This window comes from Trachurus trachurus (assembly GCF_905171665.1).
Source record: "Trachurus trachurus genome assembly, chromosome: 5".
Classification (NCBI taxonomy): Eukaryota; Metazoa; Chordata; class Actinopteri; order Carangiformes; family Carangidae; genus Trachurus; species Trachurus trachurus.
Genome location: NC_139896.1, coordinates 14,344,613 through 14,360,594, shown reverse-complemented (window position 1 = coordinate 14,360,594; position 15,982 = coordinate 14,344,613). Strand labels below are relative to the sequence as shown.

General features: G+C 39.8%; 1 protein-coding gene across 1 annotated transcript in view; it reads right to left on the bottom strand.

Moving 5' to 3' along the window:
- Positions 1 to 10,927: 10,927 nt before the first annotated feature.
- chl1b (cell adhesion molecule L1-like b) overlaps positions 10,928 to 15,982 on the bottom strand; it is a 66,428-nt gene continuing 61,373 nt past the window's right edge. The window contains exons 24-26 of the mRNA XM_083970983.1: positions 14,616 to 14,747; positions 13,583 to 13,655; positions 10,928 to 11,270 (exon numbers count right to left, since the gene is read on the bottom strand). Coding sequence (XP_083827109.1) covers positions 11,066 to 11,270; positions 13,583 to 13,655; positions 14,616 to 14,747 — 410 coding nt within the window. The 3' untranslated portion in view covers positions 10,928 to 11,065. The remainder of the gene's footprint in view (positions 11,271 to 13,582; positions 13,656 to 14,615; positions 14,748 to 15,982) is intronic.

The following is a 15,982-nucleotide window of genomic DNA, read 5'->3' as shown; positions in this document are numbered from 1 at the left end:
TGAATGGGGAGTTGAGGTCAAACACGGAACCACCTGGATCTGAAGAGGCCGATGCTTCACTCCCTGACCTGGCAGTGCTGGGCAGCGTCCAGAGAGAAGAGAAGCTCTTTGAGTTGTCTAATATTGGCCCATCTGCCTGCCTCCCCTGGGTCTCCTGCTACCTTTGCCCCGCCATGTGTTCCCCCATAGCCTACATTCCTAAATTGGTGGCAGCTGAGCCCACATCCAGCATCTGTCTGTGCTAGATACGTCGGTCCGCGCTGGCTCACTCACAAATACTGAGAGGATATTCTTGCACTCCAGGCTTCCCACACTTCTCCAGTAAATTATCACCTCCCCAGAAAGAAAGCATCACGCTGCCTGAGAGTTTGGATGACACAACATCAAGGGCTGCGCCTAGACAGTTGACATTGCTGTGTAATCATCATTACCCTCACTGCCTCTCAAGTAGGGTCACAAGGAAGTCAGTGCTCAAGTATCATACAATAAATTCTGTGTAAATGCTTGAATGTTAAAACTGCCTCTTCTCTGAAGAAGTCTAGGTTTTAGCGCCTGACAAGTTCTAAAGATTTGGAAACTGACTGTGACATTGAAAGAAAGGATGTGTAATATAACCAATATGATTTATATGGGGGTCTCTTAAGAATAAGAAAATATACAGAGTATGATCCCCCCCCCCCCCCCCCCCCCCCTCATTAAACCAAGAAAAATGTATTGACTACATTTTAACCTAAAATCTTGTGTTTTGTCTTTTTTTTTTTTTTTTTTTTAAGTATATTTTTCAGGTTTTTGCCTTTATTTGATAGTGATGACAGTAGAGATAGACAGGAAATGGGGAGGCAGAGAGAGGGGGAATGACACGCAGGAAAGGTCTACCCGACGCGGGATTCGAACCGGGGACGCCTGCGGCGAGGACTGTACCTCTACATGGGGCGGCCGCTCTACCCACTGCGCCACGCACCGCCCCATCTTGTGTTTTGTCTGCCACAGGATACAACAAGATGGATGAGGCATCAGAGGCAAATACTGACACAGAATTGTAACCCGCACTTTATAGTTTGGTAAAAGCACTTCAATCAGTCCATTGGATAAGTTCAGCTTGTGTCCAATCATTTCCCTAGTAATTTTCTACAATCAAATGTAATTTTTGTTAATACTAGTGCGGCCATTTCTTTTTAACAGCCTTCCTAGAAACTGACTTTCAATTGACATGTGACGTGAACTTCCTTCTGGCATTTTTTCCCACATGCACATGAAGAAATTAAGACTTCACAGGCCTTTTTTCAATGTAAGTTATTCTAACACAAATAATTCATTACTTTCCATTAATAATTTCCAGTGGCACAGCGATGGTCTGGAGGTTCACTATGAGTTCATGCAAATGTGTGTTAACCCAACCAAACAAAATCTGATGCTGGCGAGTGGCGAGTCATTATGTGGTCACACCCAGAATGGTCTAAGTCTGCAATGTTCAACACACTGTGTTGATGATGCAGAGAAAAAACAAAGGAAAATAGTTGTTACCGACCTATACTTGATATGAGTATGTAACATTATCTAAAATAGAAAGCATTGTTTTTTTGTGGAGGCCTCATTGTCTATGCCTCTGCATTGGTGACAGCCATTACTGGAGCCATAATGTTTTCAAGTTGTCCATTCTTACATCCTTTTCTCCTGAACGTAATATCACTTTAATACTTCAGAGAATTTCATCAATTTGGATAAAGTGATTAGATTTTGGTTTGGCAAAGGTCAAAGTTTCATCAGATTTCTGTGGTCACGGGTCAAAAGGTCAAGTTCACTATTACCTCACAAAACACATGCATGTCTAATACCATAATGATGATGAATTGACAACATTTTATGTCCAAATAGTCAAAGTCAACTGCATTGACCATTATTCAGTGCTGTAACTCAGGAGCAGAAGGAGAGATATGACCACATTAGCTGCAATTTGATTGGATGGTGGAGTTTCTATGCAACTGGTGTGGCCTTGCTAGCAGCACACCCTGCATTGGAGGGCCTTTTTACTCCTGTGACCCACTCTGTCTCTGCCAAGATGTTTCTGGATGACTGCATTTTGGTACTTTTCTTTTTATAAAGACAGTTTCAACAGGTAAAACTCCAGATAACAACACAAACACAAAGCTGAGGGATTTCTAGACAGCAAAAACCTGAGATCAAACACATATTCTGAATTTTGTTTTAAATATTATATTTACTTCATATTTAATTATGCTTTTCTAAAGGTGAAATTAATATTTTCTATGACCAAATTATGAGTTACCCAGTGTTTGTACCCAAATATACAGTGAAAATGAAGTGCATACACAGCACTGTTTTCCATTTCGTATAAGGTGGGAACATTGATATTACGCATCACTTGAGAAATATAGCAGCCTGGCAGGCACTAGTCCATGATTTAGCTCTACAGATGTTCCTCAATGCCACATGTATATTCAGCATGCCAAAGCAGGACAAGTCTAAAAAAAAGGCTTGCTGCATTTCTTTCACCCACACTTTTTTTTTTTTTTTTTTTTTCAAAAGTTGCTGCTCAGGGAAAAAAAGTGTTGATGAATGAAGTTCTCATACAAAGTGAGTTGCTGACAGCTCCGGAGACCTGGGGGACCAATTCATTTGCAGCGCGAGTGCGATATGTTGAGATCAGTCCCTCAGATGTCCCAGATGCCTGAGCGCTTTGAAAGAGTCACAAGGCCTGTGTCGGCACCAGAAATTCTGCAGCACTCTAAATGAATTGGTGCTTGGAGTGTAGAGCCCTCACTGCCACTGCAACACAAGACTTCTCTTTATAAATCAGACATCCCCCACCTTAATTCTCACTTGTAATTTCTAATGTAGACTACGGAAGGCCAAGGAAGTGACTTTACATTTCTGTCTATTGAAGAAAACCGATTGTAATATCTCCTGCTTTATCAAGGAACGTGAAGTCATCTGGCACAAGGCAAACAGCATGCAGACGTTTTATCACTCCTACACTGTGAAATGATAATTGGATCCACGGGTTTCCTCTGCTTTTGTGATGTCTGCCTTGCAGCAGGTTTTTCAGCAACATGGGAAGACATTCATATTGCAGGGGAAGGAGTCCATTTGTCCTCTAACATTTGTTCAATAGTAACTCTGATTTAGATGAAAAACCATCAGGGTCCTTTTTCTTAGAACCTTTCACATCATTGTATCCCTTAAAAAATCCACCTTGTGCTTTAAGTCATTCACCTTCCCCCTTTTTTATTCATCACCAAACAAATGGTGATGTCCGTAGTACGGCTCTCTTCTATTGCAATGCTGTGAATTCCATTAGAGGTGCAGACACACAATAGGAGCAATTTTTAAGTCTTTGACATTGCCGTCGTAATGGACTGAGGTCATGGGCTGATATGTCAAGTATAATTCAGGAGAAGACTGGTTGAATACATGTGACTACTATATGGCTTTCACATTATAGGCAAATCCTTTCACCTCTATCCTTAGCCCTGCTGCGGGGGTGTCACATTAGTGTTTACCTGAATACATCATTGTCAAATTAATTATGGTACCCAGGTGATTCAAAACACACAAACAATGTGTGTGCGTGTGTGTGTATGTGTCTGTGTGCAACATTAATATTGGCTAAGTTGAGTATGCAAGGTGCTCCTGATACTGCAAAGCTGGTAAATACAAAAATAATGAGCAGGTACAATTGGTCTTGTAAGCGTGAGCACTGGTTTAGTTGATAAGACTGAAGTAGACAAATGTATTTGCTGTTCTAAGCATGTTATATTGGACCTGTCTTATGTGTTTATACTGTATATTTATTTTGTTTGTTTGTTTATTAGAACAAATACAAATTAGATCATTGTAACGCCACTGAGAATATAATTGAAAACCAAATTTGTTCCATTATGATGTCATGCAGTGACGGCACCCCATCACCAACAAATAAAACCTTCATTCTGATCCATTAAACTTAATTAGCACTTTAGCACCAAATTGAGATGAGAAGATTGATATCAATATCATTGCTATGTCTCGGGTAGCCTGCAGAGCTGGAGTTGGGTTTTAGCCTAGCTTAGCATAAGGAATGGAAACAATGAGAGGTATAAACCTGTAGCCTATATTTATGTGTAAAGTATATATATATATATATATATATATATATATATATATATATATATATATATATATATATATATATATATATATATATATATATATATATATATATATATATATATATAAAAAGCATAGATAGACTTTAATTTATGTATTTTTTGGAACATACATTTTTACTATGGGTTTTTCAAATAACTTATATTGCCATATATCCAGAAGATAATATAACAATATATCTTACATCTATATACATAAACTGCAACATCAGTTTTGATCTATTCCATATATTATGTGAAAAAAAAAAAAGAGAGAGAAGCAAATTAACCACTCTCCCTCATGTTGACAAAAGATCGATAGGTGTAGTGATTGCTGCTCTTTTAGCCATAGAAAAAGACAGGGACACTCCAAAATCCGGAATAGTTATTTGGGAGTGTGTGATGTGGAGCAGGTGCTGTAAAAAAAAAAAAAAAAAAATCCTAATGCAAAAAGTCACTATCAATGTGCAACATCAATTGTGAAATTTAAGAAACCTTTGGAAACACCTGATGTAACATGTGCAACTCCAGTATAAAAGTTCTTTCATATCCACTGGGTCGGTGCACACATAAAGCTAAATGCTATGATAATAAGAGCATGGGAAGTTATATGCATCAAAGACTCATTATTGCACCAAGGCTGTTAGTATTTGGATCGTTTTTGTTTTCTTTAATACATGAATAATTAACTGCTACTAATGTTGAAGGGAAGTGAGAGTGGCACGGGCCTGCTCAACTCTGCTCAGCACAGCTCAAAGCAATTTCACCTCATGTAGAACTTCATAGCCCAGCTGGCTCATAAGGAAAATCTTTATATATGTCCAGACACAACCTGTCAACTTACTCTAATCACAGTGTTAATGATTATAATACTTGAGATGCTCAAGTACTTATAATAAACATTCATTATGTATTAACACTGTGCTCAGCCAACAGAGAAATGCATATTTCCAAAAACTGAACCAAAATGAGCCATCAAGACTTATGTTACTTTGTGATGTTACAGCACAGAGAGTCCTAACTCTGAGCTATGCCTCAAGCAACACTCACCTGGACCCACCGTCTTTAAGTGAACTTCTGTATTTTTATTTGATTACACAGAAAACAGAAAGCCAATCAGAACAGGGGGTTCAGAGACTCTCTTCTAATTGGCTCTCTCCCATTGTTACTGGAGCTCCTGATGAGATGTAAAGCTAAACATATGGTTAATAGAGCAATGCCGCTCTTGTTATAAAACTAATGTAAGCATTAACAGCTGTTAGCCCACCAGTCAAAAAGAAACATCACAAGCTCATTCTTCAATGCACCAACAGCTGTGGAAAGCAACACAATGTTAAGTCAATCACATCTTTCACATCAGGCTGGCATGCTTACTAGTAAGCCCTTGCCTGTCCCACTTTCTAATAGTCACTGCTGCCTTCATTGTACCCTGAATACATACACCCCTGATAAAAATGGGTATTAGAACCTTATGTCATAAATGCAACTCTGGCTGGAGCTTTTGTCAAGCAAAAATCACCACCAAGTCCAAGCAAGAAACCCCATTCTACAGCAAAGAAAACAAATAAACCCTACTGTATGAAACAAAATAATTTTTTGAGAGGATATCACTTTTAACAAGATGAGTCAATAACAAGAGCAGAGAGGGGGAAAAACACACAAAAACTATATAGCTGTAAATCCTTTTCAAACTGATGAATGAACAATGGATGTTCAAACCAAATTTATTTTATTTTATTTTTTACTATTCTTAGCGTTCATAGCTGACTATGACTATAAAAATAAAGGAATGTATATAGCACAGTTTTTACACTGTGCTTTATCATTAGATTGAGAAACAAACAAACAAAAAAAGATACAGTCAAGAAAGATAATGCTATAAACAGAAGCAATATTGTTGTTGAGTAGCTGTGTGAGTGTGCCTACAGATGGACAGAGGGAAAATGAATTATTATTATGCTGCAGCAGTGGTTCTGTAACTCTGAGGTTATTTTTGCTTCTTTTCTCCTCTGTGAAAACTTGTCACTGCAAGAATCTGTTGTACTGTAACTGCCGTGAATGAAAAGTAGCCACATCCAGTTTGCTATCCAACATGCAGCCTAAGCGCCACCATTCAACAGGACACCTATGGGGTGGTGGATGCTGAATGCTTAACAAAAAAAAACAACAAAAAAAAACAACAACTTAAAAACCTATCTCTTAATGCCAGGAATCTGAAATGTACCTTCTTACCTCTACTCTTTAAAACTTTTGTGGTTCAACTTTTCACTGTCCTTGACAAGCTCTGCAGTGTGTAAACATTGACATAGTGTAGCCTAACTGGAATTTTGCTGTCAGTGAACTTGAAGAACTATGTGGCTGCTACTATGAACAAGGACTAAGACCTCCTCAGCATCAATCCTCCACTGGCCAAACACAACATCTGCATTTCCATTTTGATCTTGGTGAATGATACCAGGCTATAGCCACAAGGCATGCTAGCCTCTTTATATTGTTGTTTATAGTTAGCTGAATAATTCAGTGAATGCTAAATGAAGCTGATCATTACGTATCAGAGTATTGGGACAGAAAGACTATCAACTGCACATATTGAAATGCTGGATAGTTTGTGTTTATTTGCCAATGCACCAACTTTACTTTAGTACGTTATGTATGAATGATGAGTGGGAGTGTGCCTCCGTGTGTTTAACTCAGCTTTTGACTGAATTCAGGTCTCAACGATATTTACAGCTTGCATATTTGTCTTAGTGTCAATTTGCACCATGAATCAACCCAATTTGCTTCATCCTCGGAAGATACAGAGTTGAGAAATGTGTTTAAATGCTCATACCATAGGTGTTCCCCTAAGCAAACAAATTTTAAAGCATGTTGTACCACTATGGACGTCATGAACTCAGGGTTATGAAGGAGGGATTGGACTACTGGCTGTTAGCTGTTAAAGCAGAAGTAAGTGGAATGTTTGTTTTAATATAAGTCTTAAATAGTTATATCTTCAGACAGCAATCACTTATATAGAGTTTTTGGTCCGAAACACGGGTCTGTCAGTCACTCTGCTCTGCTGTAAGCCGAGGAGAAAACTTTCCTTGTATCTAGAGCACTGGAAAAGAGAGTAACGACACCACCATTGACTCCCGTGGTAAGGGTTTTGCGCCCCTAGTGGCAGGATATGGGTATTGCAAAAGCGCCCAGAAAATTAATTCACTCCAATGTATGTGTGTTGCCCACTTGCTTGTAAATTGATGAAAACGGCTGTGTTTTTAGGTGTCTTGGTCATTTCAAATTATACTTATAATTTGTTTAATACAAAATGTAGATTGAAACATTCATGTAGACAACTGTTTTTTTGTTTTTGTTTTTTTACTCGCCTATGTGTTAGTGTTTATCTGTAAAGGGTCCTCAATGATGCTATTAACGTGGGTGATCTATAAATGTCCTTTAATTATTGAAAATACCACTTGCTCATTCACCAACAGTGCAGAGTTGTCAGTTCTTGGGCGCTTTTGCAATACCCATATTCCGCCATCAGGAGGCGCTTCCATTGAACCAATGCGTGTCGTTACTCTCTTTTCCAGTGCTCTACTTGTATCCTACAACCTTTATCCAATGAGGAGAGAGAACGGCATAAAGGGGTGGTTCTCTGTGTGTGTGCAGCCAAGGGATGCGCGTGCATGTGGTGACGTAGGGACGAGGACCAATAGATCCATGACAAGGGCGGGGAATGCTAACTCCATCAGCTGACAAGAAGTTAGCCAAAACGACCGGATCGCTTCGTTCTGCTGTCAACAGCCTTTAAAATGACACGCTGCTTGTAAATTGAGTCAGCAAGGTCTTGACAAAAAAAAAGAGATCAGTCAAATCAGCTGAGTCCATACTGGAAGTTTTTTTTTTTTAATAGCTGTGACTGTGTGATTAAGAACCACAAGCTAACAACCACAAATTTCATCCAAGGAAGATGACAGAAGTATGAAATAGAACAGGTTCCCATGTCAGTCACAATACACATCCATGTTGAAAGGTAAATTGTGTTTTTTTGTCTCCAAAACACAATTGATGACTTGATTTAATATATGACTTTAATGCAATTATAGGTTTTACTATAACACAGACTTGAAAATTCCGAACAAATCCTTCTAGTTCTACTTTTCTCTACAAAGCTTTAATACGTGTCTCTAACTGTGTGTACAGCCTGTCAGAGAGGAGCAATTATCATGTTGGAGAATTATCCTCGGTAAGTAGCTTCCCCCAACACTGATTGCATGTGTCGAGACACATCCAGCTGCTCACATTGTTGAGAACGTCCCGTGCAGCTATCAGAGGGTCCACTCTGAACACCTGAAGGTCCTACATGTTGAAACCGAAGCCTGTAACTTCAGCAGATAAAGCAAACCTGGCTGAGTGATGAGAGGGTATTTGAGGCAGATGTGACCCACGCAGTGAGAACCCTCGCAGTGACACTCTTCACTCCATACTATCAACCATCAGACATGATTACAGCTCTCGCTCCTTGATCCAGCGCCTGTCTGAGCCCACTCTTTTGATTTCTCATGATTCTCTCCTGCAGCTAAAGTAATCAAACAAGATGCTCAACTCAGACAGAGACTTGACCCTGGTGCGACATTTGTTAAAGTCATACTCTGAGTGGGAACAATCTGTCAAACATCTGCCATTTTATTCAGAGTGAACTCGGATGTTTCTCCAGGTACTGCTTTCCCTCCACTCATATCTTACTGCAGACAGGAGATGAAGACATGGATTTAGTTGGTCATGTTTTCATCCATGGGGGCTCTCCATGCAGTGCAGAAGGCATCAAACACATTAATAATATTCTGTCACTGATGGCTGTGACCAGACAGGTAGTCAGACCATTACCAGAAGTAGGAAAGTAAAGCAATTTAATGACATCAAAAAACACCAATTAACAATTCTTACCATGCACTGGCTGAAGTTTTACAAAACGTTGTGACTGTTCTGATCATGGTCCTTCTAATGTTAATTCCCGAACAGCATCATGTTTGTGTTTTGAATGGCAGTATACTGGAACTGACAGAGTAAGGATTGTTAACATTCATGTTTACAGAATATTGGATCAGCAGGATTGGTAGATATCAAATATGCAACCAGAATACAGTAATCTGATTATAAAAAAGTCATTACAATTATGATGCATTTTCTTCTTCAAGGGACACTCCATCAACTTACATTATTAAAAGTAATAATAATAAGTGTTTTGATCAGGCAGAGCACTACTGTGCCCGCCTGATACAATGTTGTCTGTGGTCCTGGATTCAACTTAGAGAGGTAACCCTGGTGAGATTGCAGTCTTAACACCAAAAAAATAAACAGAAATCTGCTTTAAAGTCCACAGTTAGAAAGATCCTAAAGTTTCTGGTGAAAGACGCTATTGAGTTGCATTAAGTAAAATATGTGGTCCACTTTTGTTTTGGAGCCTGACCAGGGGCCCATGCTGAGGGATGACAATCAGGATACCATGGCTTCTGCTGCAACAGTCTTTCTTTGAGTATCTCAAATCTTTCAACTTCATGGAAATGCAACACTAAATCACTGGAGTTTTCCCCTTTTAAAGGCTTGTTTGGCTTCTTGAGAAACATGCTCATGTGCTTTCTTGCAAGGAGTAGATCAATACCACTCTGTCAGGGGTAAGAGCTTAATGTGATGCAACAGCTAGCAGCCAATTAGCATAACTTAATCACTGATTAACTTGTGACGACTTATTATAAAAAAAGAAGAAAAAAGTTATTTTTTGCTATATTTTTAAAAAAACATATTAATCAGTGAATTTTAGAGGTGTAGGGAGGAGAACATTGTTCCCTTTAGCCAGATTAGCTATTTCCCAGTATTTATGCTAAAATAATCTAACCTGCTGCTGGACTTCGTATCAATCTTCATTTCTTACTCTTACAATAAAACATTAATTGTGTTTTCCAAAATACCAAACTGTCCCTCTCAAGTTTATATGGCCACTTGTAAAAACTAAAACCTTTTCTGTGGGGGCTAAATCTGAGAAAAATGTACCATGTGTCACCATTTGAAACAGTACCTCTTGTAATAATGTCTTAATAAACTGGAATACATTGTAATTATACTTACAACATACTTTACTGTACTTTTAATTCAAGGCGCTTTGAATATTTTGATAAAAATGTGGATTATTGATTTACACTACAAGATCTTATTACAGTAAAATCAAGAAAATAGTGTAAAATGTCCAATCTAAATGTTCATAACAAGGCATACCAACTAAATTATATTTTCTTCTAGCATCACAGGGCAATTCAAATATCAATGTTTATGATATGAAATGATATGTCAAATTCCTTGTTATTTTGTCAGGTATAAAACCACTGAGAAAAATAAGTTAATAAGCAACTTTTATACACATCGTACATCATATTTAATGAATCCATTTCAGATATAAAAGGTCAGTAATATTTGCTCCACTTGAAAAATATCAGCTTGATATCCCCACTCATGTGTGGTCTGCTACAAGATGACATCAGAGGCAAAGCTGCATGTAAACCATGTGCAATAGGGAGTGAATGAAATGTTCCTAACATTTTGCACAAACAGTACTGCAGCTGAAGTAATGGAATAGGGAAAAAAAGAAAAGAAAATCCAAGCTCTCTAAATGTTTGCGTAATAATAATTATAAAAAAAAGACACTCCACACTTAGAATATACACTATATATACACATTATTTAGTAATGGTCATTCATTTGCAACTTGACAAAACAGAGCTTCATAAAATGAAAAATGGCAGTGTGCAGTTGGCAATGACGCATTACATTTGACACAAATCTTGTGCTCGGTATGGATAATGTCTGTTTCCTCTTTCATTTGTTCCTCCCAGCAGGTTTAATGAAAACGGTGTCCAGGGGAGGACGGATGGCAGCTCCGCTCCTCATGCTGGGGTCTGAATGGTGGCTTTGATCTCGGTGGACACTCTCTTCTCCTTTCGCCCCGCATACTCGCCGATAAAAGAACCGTCCTCGTTGAACTGAACGTCCTCGTCGCCATAGTCCACCAGACTGTCCCCGCTGTCCCCCGCTTTGATCTCTCTGCTCAGCGAGTGTTGGCTGCCCTTCAGTGGCTTCTCGTCGTTGTCGCTGCAAGAGAGGCACAGTGGATTTAGAATCACCTCATTTCACTCATGGCTTCACTCTACGGCTTATTGGAGAGGACGGGCGTGCAGGCTTCAGCAATCACTGCCTGTGCGATGAGACTGTGTGACTGGTGTTGGTGTTTACCTCTGGATGACCAATGGGAAATAATCACACAGTTGCACATGTTGAGACGATATTAATCACTTTGCTGTACATATGTGAATACAGTACATTTGACAAAGTGATGACTAGGACAGAAGTGAGACACTGAACAGGACATTAAACCGGTGCTGATGTTCAGGCTGCACATGCTGTGGCTCTGTAATTTAACTGCACTTTAACTGTGAGGCTATTAAATGGTCTGTACTTTTATTTGATTTGGTTCATAAGTAACTTACTTTCTCGATACGGCATTAAGAGCTTCCTGTCAGTCAGGAGTCGGCTGTGCCAGTTGTTGTTAAATTGTAACTGAGCCTAATTATAATGAGTGATTACTAAGTGCAAATTTACACCCTACTAAATCAGAGGACAGGGAACAACAGAGGACAGAGGATGGAGATCATCGACTAACAACTCCAGCACAGCCACAACCACTACAACACCAATCAAGGGACTATATCTACCTACATTTAAACAGGCTGCAACACACAAACTACTGGGAATGAGTTATTACTAATTATCTACACTCAACAACTAATAGCTAACAAAACTATTCCAAGCTTTCCATGTATAACCCCTTTATATTGCAGGTTAAAAATAAATACCTATACCTATAAATACTGCTATTACTACTATACTTCACCTTCGCCTAACCCAACACATCACATCTAAATTGATACAATAGATACAATTCTGCTGAAATTAATAACTTAAAGCACAAAAAAAAAAAAGTTGATTAGCTAAGTGCAAAAGTCCAACTTATTCTAAATAAACAGTGTAAGGTCATCAGTAAAAAAGTCAGGGCAAGATGTGTGACAAACACTGTGCCTGTGACTGCCCACTGTTTCCACTGGCTCTAACCACAGTAGCCTACTGTGTCAAAGTGTAAGTGAAATCATGCAGCCTCTCTGTGACTGAGAACACACATACTTCTCCATGTAGACATGCCGGTATAAAACAAAATACATACATTTGCAAAGGACCAGTTAAAGGACAAGTTCGACATTTTCAGAAGTAGGTATGAATCAGTTTCAATTGGAGTCATGTCACAATTTTTTGGCTGGGGACTCTGCATCTCCTCTTGTCATCTCTGTGAGGTTGCCAGGCAACAAGCAGAGATCCCAGCCACGAAAAAGTAGCTGTTTCCACTCTTTGTGCCGAGCTAAGCTAACCTGACCTGCTGAACGGACAGATGATGATGAGCTTGGCGTCAGTGGAGTGCTCGAATCTAATTCTCAGCAACAACACAAAGAAGCATATTTCTCAAAATGTTGAACTGTTCCTTTAAGTTTTAATTAACTCTCTGTCCCCCTGAAAGTGACACTGCTACAGATGTTTCTGAGCGATTGGTTTTTTACTAGCTAGGAAGTTGTCACGTAATTTGGCGTTTTAATGGTGTGACCTGATTACTACAGTAGTTACTACGGACTCAGGAAGTGCTTACCACTCACACTCAGTGACAGATTTAAGATCAGCTGGTGCGAGCAGCATTTAAGAAGTCAACCTGACAAAACATAAACCCCAGCACACCGAGCCTCTTTTAACCTCATCATATCAGCGTTGTGTTGTGTAGATCCCACTGATCGGGGGATTAGACGGGGACTCCTACTGCAGCGGACTGATATGAATTGGACATCTACAGGATTAATGAAACGTGCCCAGATATGACTGCCCTGGAGATGAGCTGCTTTCAATTACGCTGATTGGTTTTAGCATCCCGCTGTGTGCCGGGCAGCCTGCGTTTAGCACCATAAGGACAGAAAATGGCAGAATCCGAGCGGCACTGCTGCTCCGTTTATGATGCACACACGTCTACCACGTTGTCAACCACCAACACAACACCGTGTCTAAGTTCACAATGGGCCTATAAGGGGAAGGAGCTAACAATCCGACAACACTCGGGGATGCTACTGCTCTTCATCACATACATTCCAGTTACTCCGTCCATCAAACGGAAGTGTGAGGCTCCACGTGAACCTGACTCGTGCTGGGTTGTCTTTTCAGCAAGAGGAGAAAAGCAGAGAGAATTACTCAGAGAAGAAGATGGAAATGAGCACCAGAAGAAGAAGAAGAAGAAGGAGAAGAAGAAATTCATACGGTGTTGCGCGTGAATTGCAGTGAGGTGGTGAAATAGTGCTCTGAGGGGTTATGCTTACCTGTACTCGCAAAATGTGTCGTCATTCATGCCCTGGGACTCCACGTCTGGGTGAAGGTCTTCTTTCTCTTTTACTGCTCGCAAAATGAAGAGAAGATATCAGTGATTACCTCAGGAGACTCCTGCCAATGAAGATCACTGTGTCCCCTGACTGGTAGCATTGTTTGATTCTCAGTTACTTATTCCCTGCTCTTATTCACCAGATGAAAGTTCAATGCAAGCCAAAGGAAAAATTGCAAAAAATGTTATTGCTATTGTAGTGTTCATTTTTTTTTTATCTTTAAAAAAAATATATATATAAACCTAGTTTTATATAGAACTTTAGCTTTTATTTTCACTGAAATGCTTTTTATTTTTTTTATAATCAACTTTACATTCATGGTTAAAAAAACACAGTCTATATGTGGTGTAACAAAAAAAAAAAGGCACATAGCTCAGGCAAATGAAAGAAAATGTTGTCGGAGCTACGGGCAATAATGAGAATTTAATGAGAAAACAAAGGACAGAGCTGCGCCTCGCTCTTTTTCTGCTGATGAGTGAAGCGATGGCTGCCCAGACGACAACCTGATGGCCATTAGCAGTGAATAATAAAGCTGATAAGGATTCTCATGTCCCCAACAGGAGGGATAACACTGGGACACACCACAGAGCTTATGTCATTGCTCCCCGCGCAGCCACCCCGCGTGCAGCATTTGCATTTTTCGTCTCGCTGTGCGCTGCACTTTGTTTGGATAGCTGCTGGAAAAAGCTGCGTGTCTAAATAATGCAACATTCAAATGCTGGACATACAGTGCAAAAGGCTCATTTTCCTATCAATACAGCAGCCTATTTTATGTATAAATTTGCATTAAAATAATTTTGAGGCTTTGGGGGCAAAAAAAAAAACAACCTATCAGGTTACATACTCCTGCAGTGGCTTCAAGGATGATTGATAATTTCTCTCCTAGCAACAAACAACCAGAATGGAAATATAATGATGCTGCAATTAGTATTCAAGCGAGGTGAAGTGTGTGTGCTTGTGAGTGAGCACCTACCGGAATACTTTCCTCCTTTATTTCTGTTGACAAAGCAGGCGATCAACACAATGAGTGTGAGGAGAGCGATGGCACACATCAGGCCGATAAACCAGCCCTGGGTGGATATTCCTCCGTGGATGCTGGCCAGACCTGAGGAGAACAATACCCAATGACTTTGACATGCCTTGGCCTTTTCATCAGGAGACTTGATTGAATGTTTACATCGACAAAGCCTATCTGATGCAAAGACAGAAGGTGGTAGGGCACGCCGCTGATGGAAACGGTCCAATATTAATATTAAACAGCTAATCCTGCTTGTCTAATTAATCAAGTACGGGACGCTGTACAAATGTAATTCCTCTCAGCGAGTCTAAATCCTAGCGACATCACAAAGAACCACGCTCCGCGGCTTGAGGTGCACTGGTGCACCTGTACTCTGTTCACTCAGAGGTCAATCATTTCTGCCAATATCTTGTTTTAACTTGAGCTATTTCCTATAGCCTCACCTGTGAACCTGGTCGTGATTACATCCTCAAATATACTAGAGCTCTCAACCCTTCTGTTAGGAATAAGACGCACAGTGTACTCAGTCCCAGGTTCAAGCCCGTCAATGATGTGGAAAGTCTTAGAGGTGTTTAAGGCCTCTGAAATCTTCCAGAGACCATCACCTGTGCAGAGGGTGAATGATCATGGTGGGTTAGTACTCATGAGGACTAAACTAGTCTAATCTAATGTAGATATGAAAGAAAAATCACAAAAATCCAAAGTAGCCACAACACAGCCAATGTTATTAGATGTTTCACCTACATAATCTACTTCAATCACTCAAACAACGTCCAAAAACTAACAAGGAAAAAGGACAACATGAGCTTACGGTTTTTCATATATGCAATATAAAACTCTGTGTGCTCCCCTTCACATATCCAGGTGATATTTGCAAAGCTGTCGCTAACAGCGGAGCTAACGTTCGACAGGGCAGATACTGATGGAAGAAATGAGAGAAGATGAGAAGCGGAGAGAAACATTGAGGAAGGATTAGTAAAGGACTGTAAAGGACAGAAAAGGTCAAGGCCATCATGGAGCAGTTAGGAGTATTGTCACCGTGCAATGAAGGATGTTGCTCTTCACCTTCTACGACAGGGCTGAGCGTGCTCCTCTGTTTCCTAACACTGTTGTAAGGGCGCATCAATTACATCTGACAGAATGTGACACTGGTCGAGCGTAGCAGCACACATGACAAGTAAGGAGCGTGGATATGGAGATGAGTTAAGCCTGCAGAGCTAAATTAGCCGCTGCTGCAACCTTAAAGGGTTTAAAATCAAAAGCATGTTTCTGTATATAACTGTGCTGTTATATAACAGACGGATATGTCCAACACTAATTAA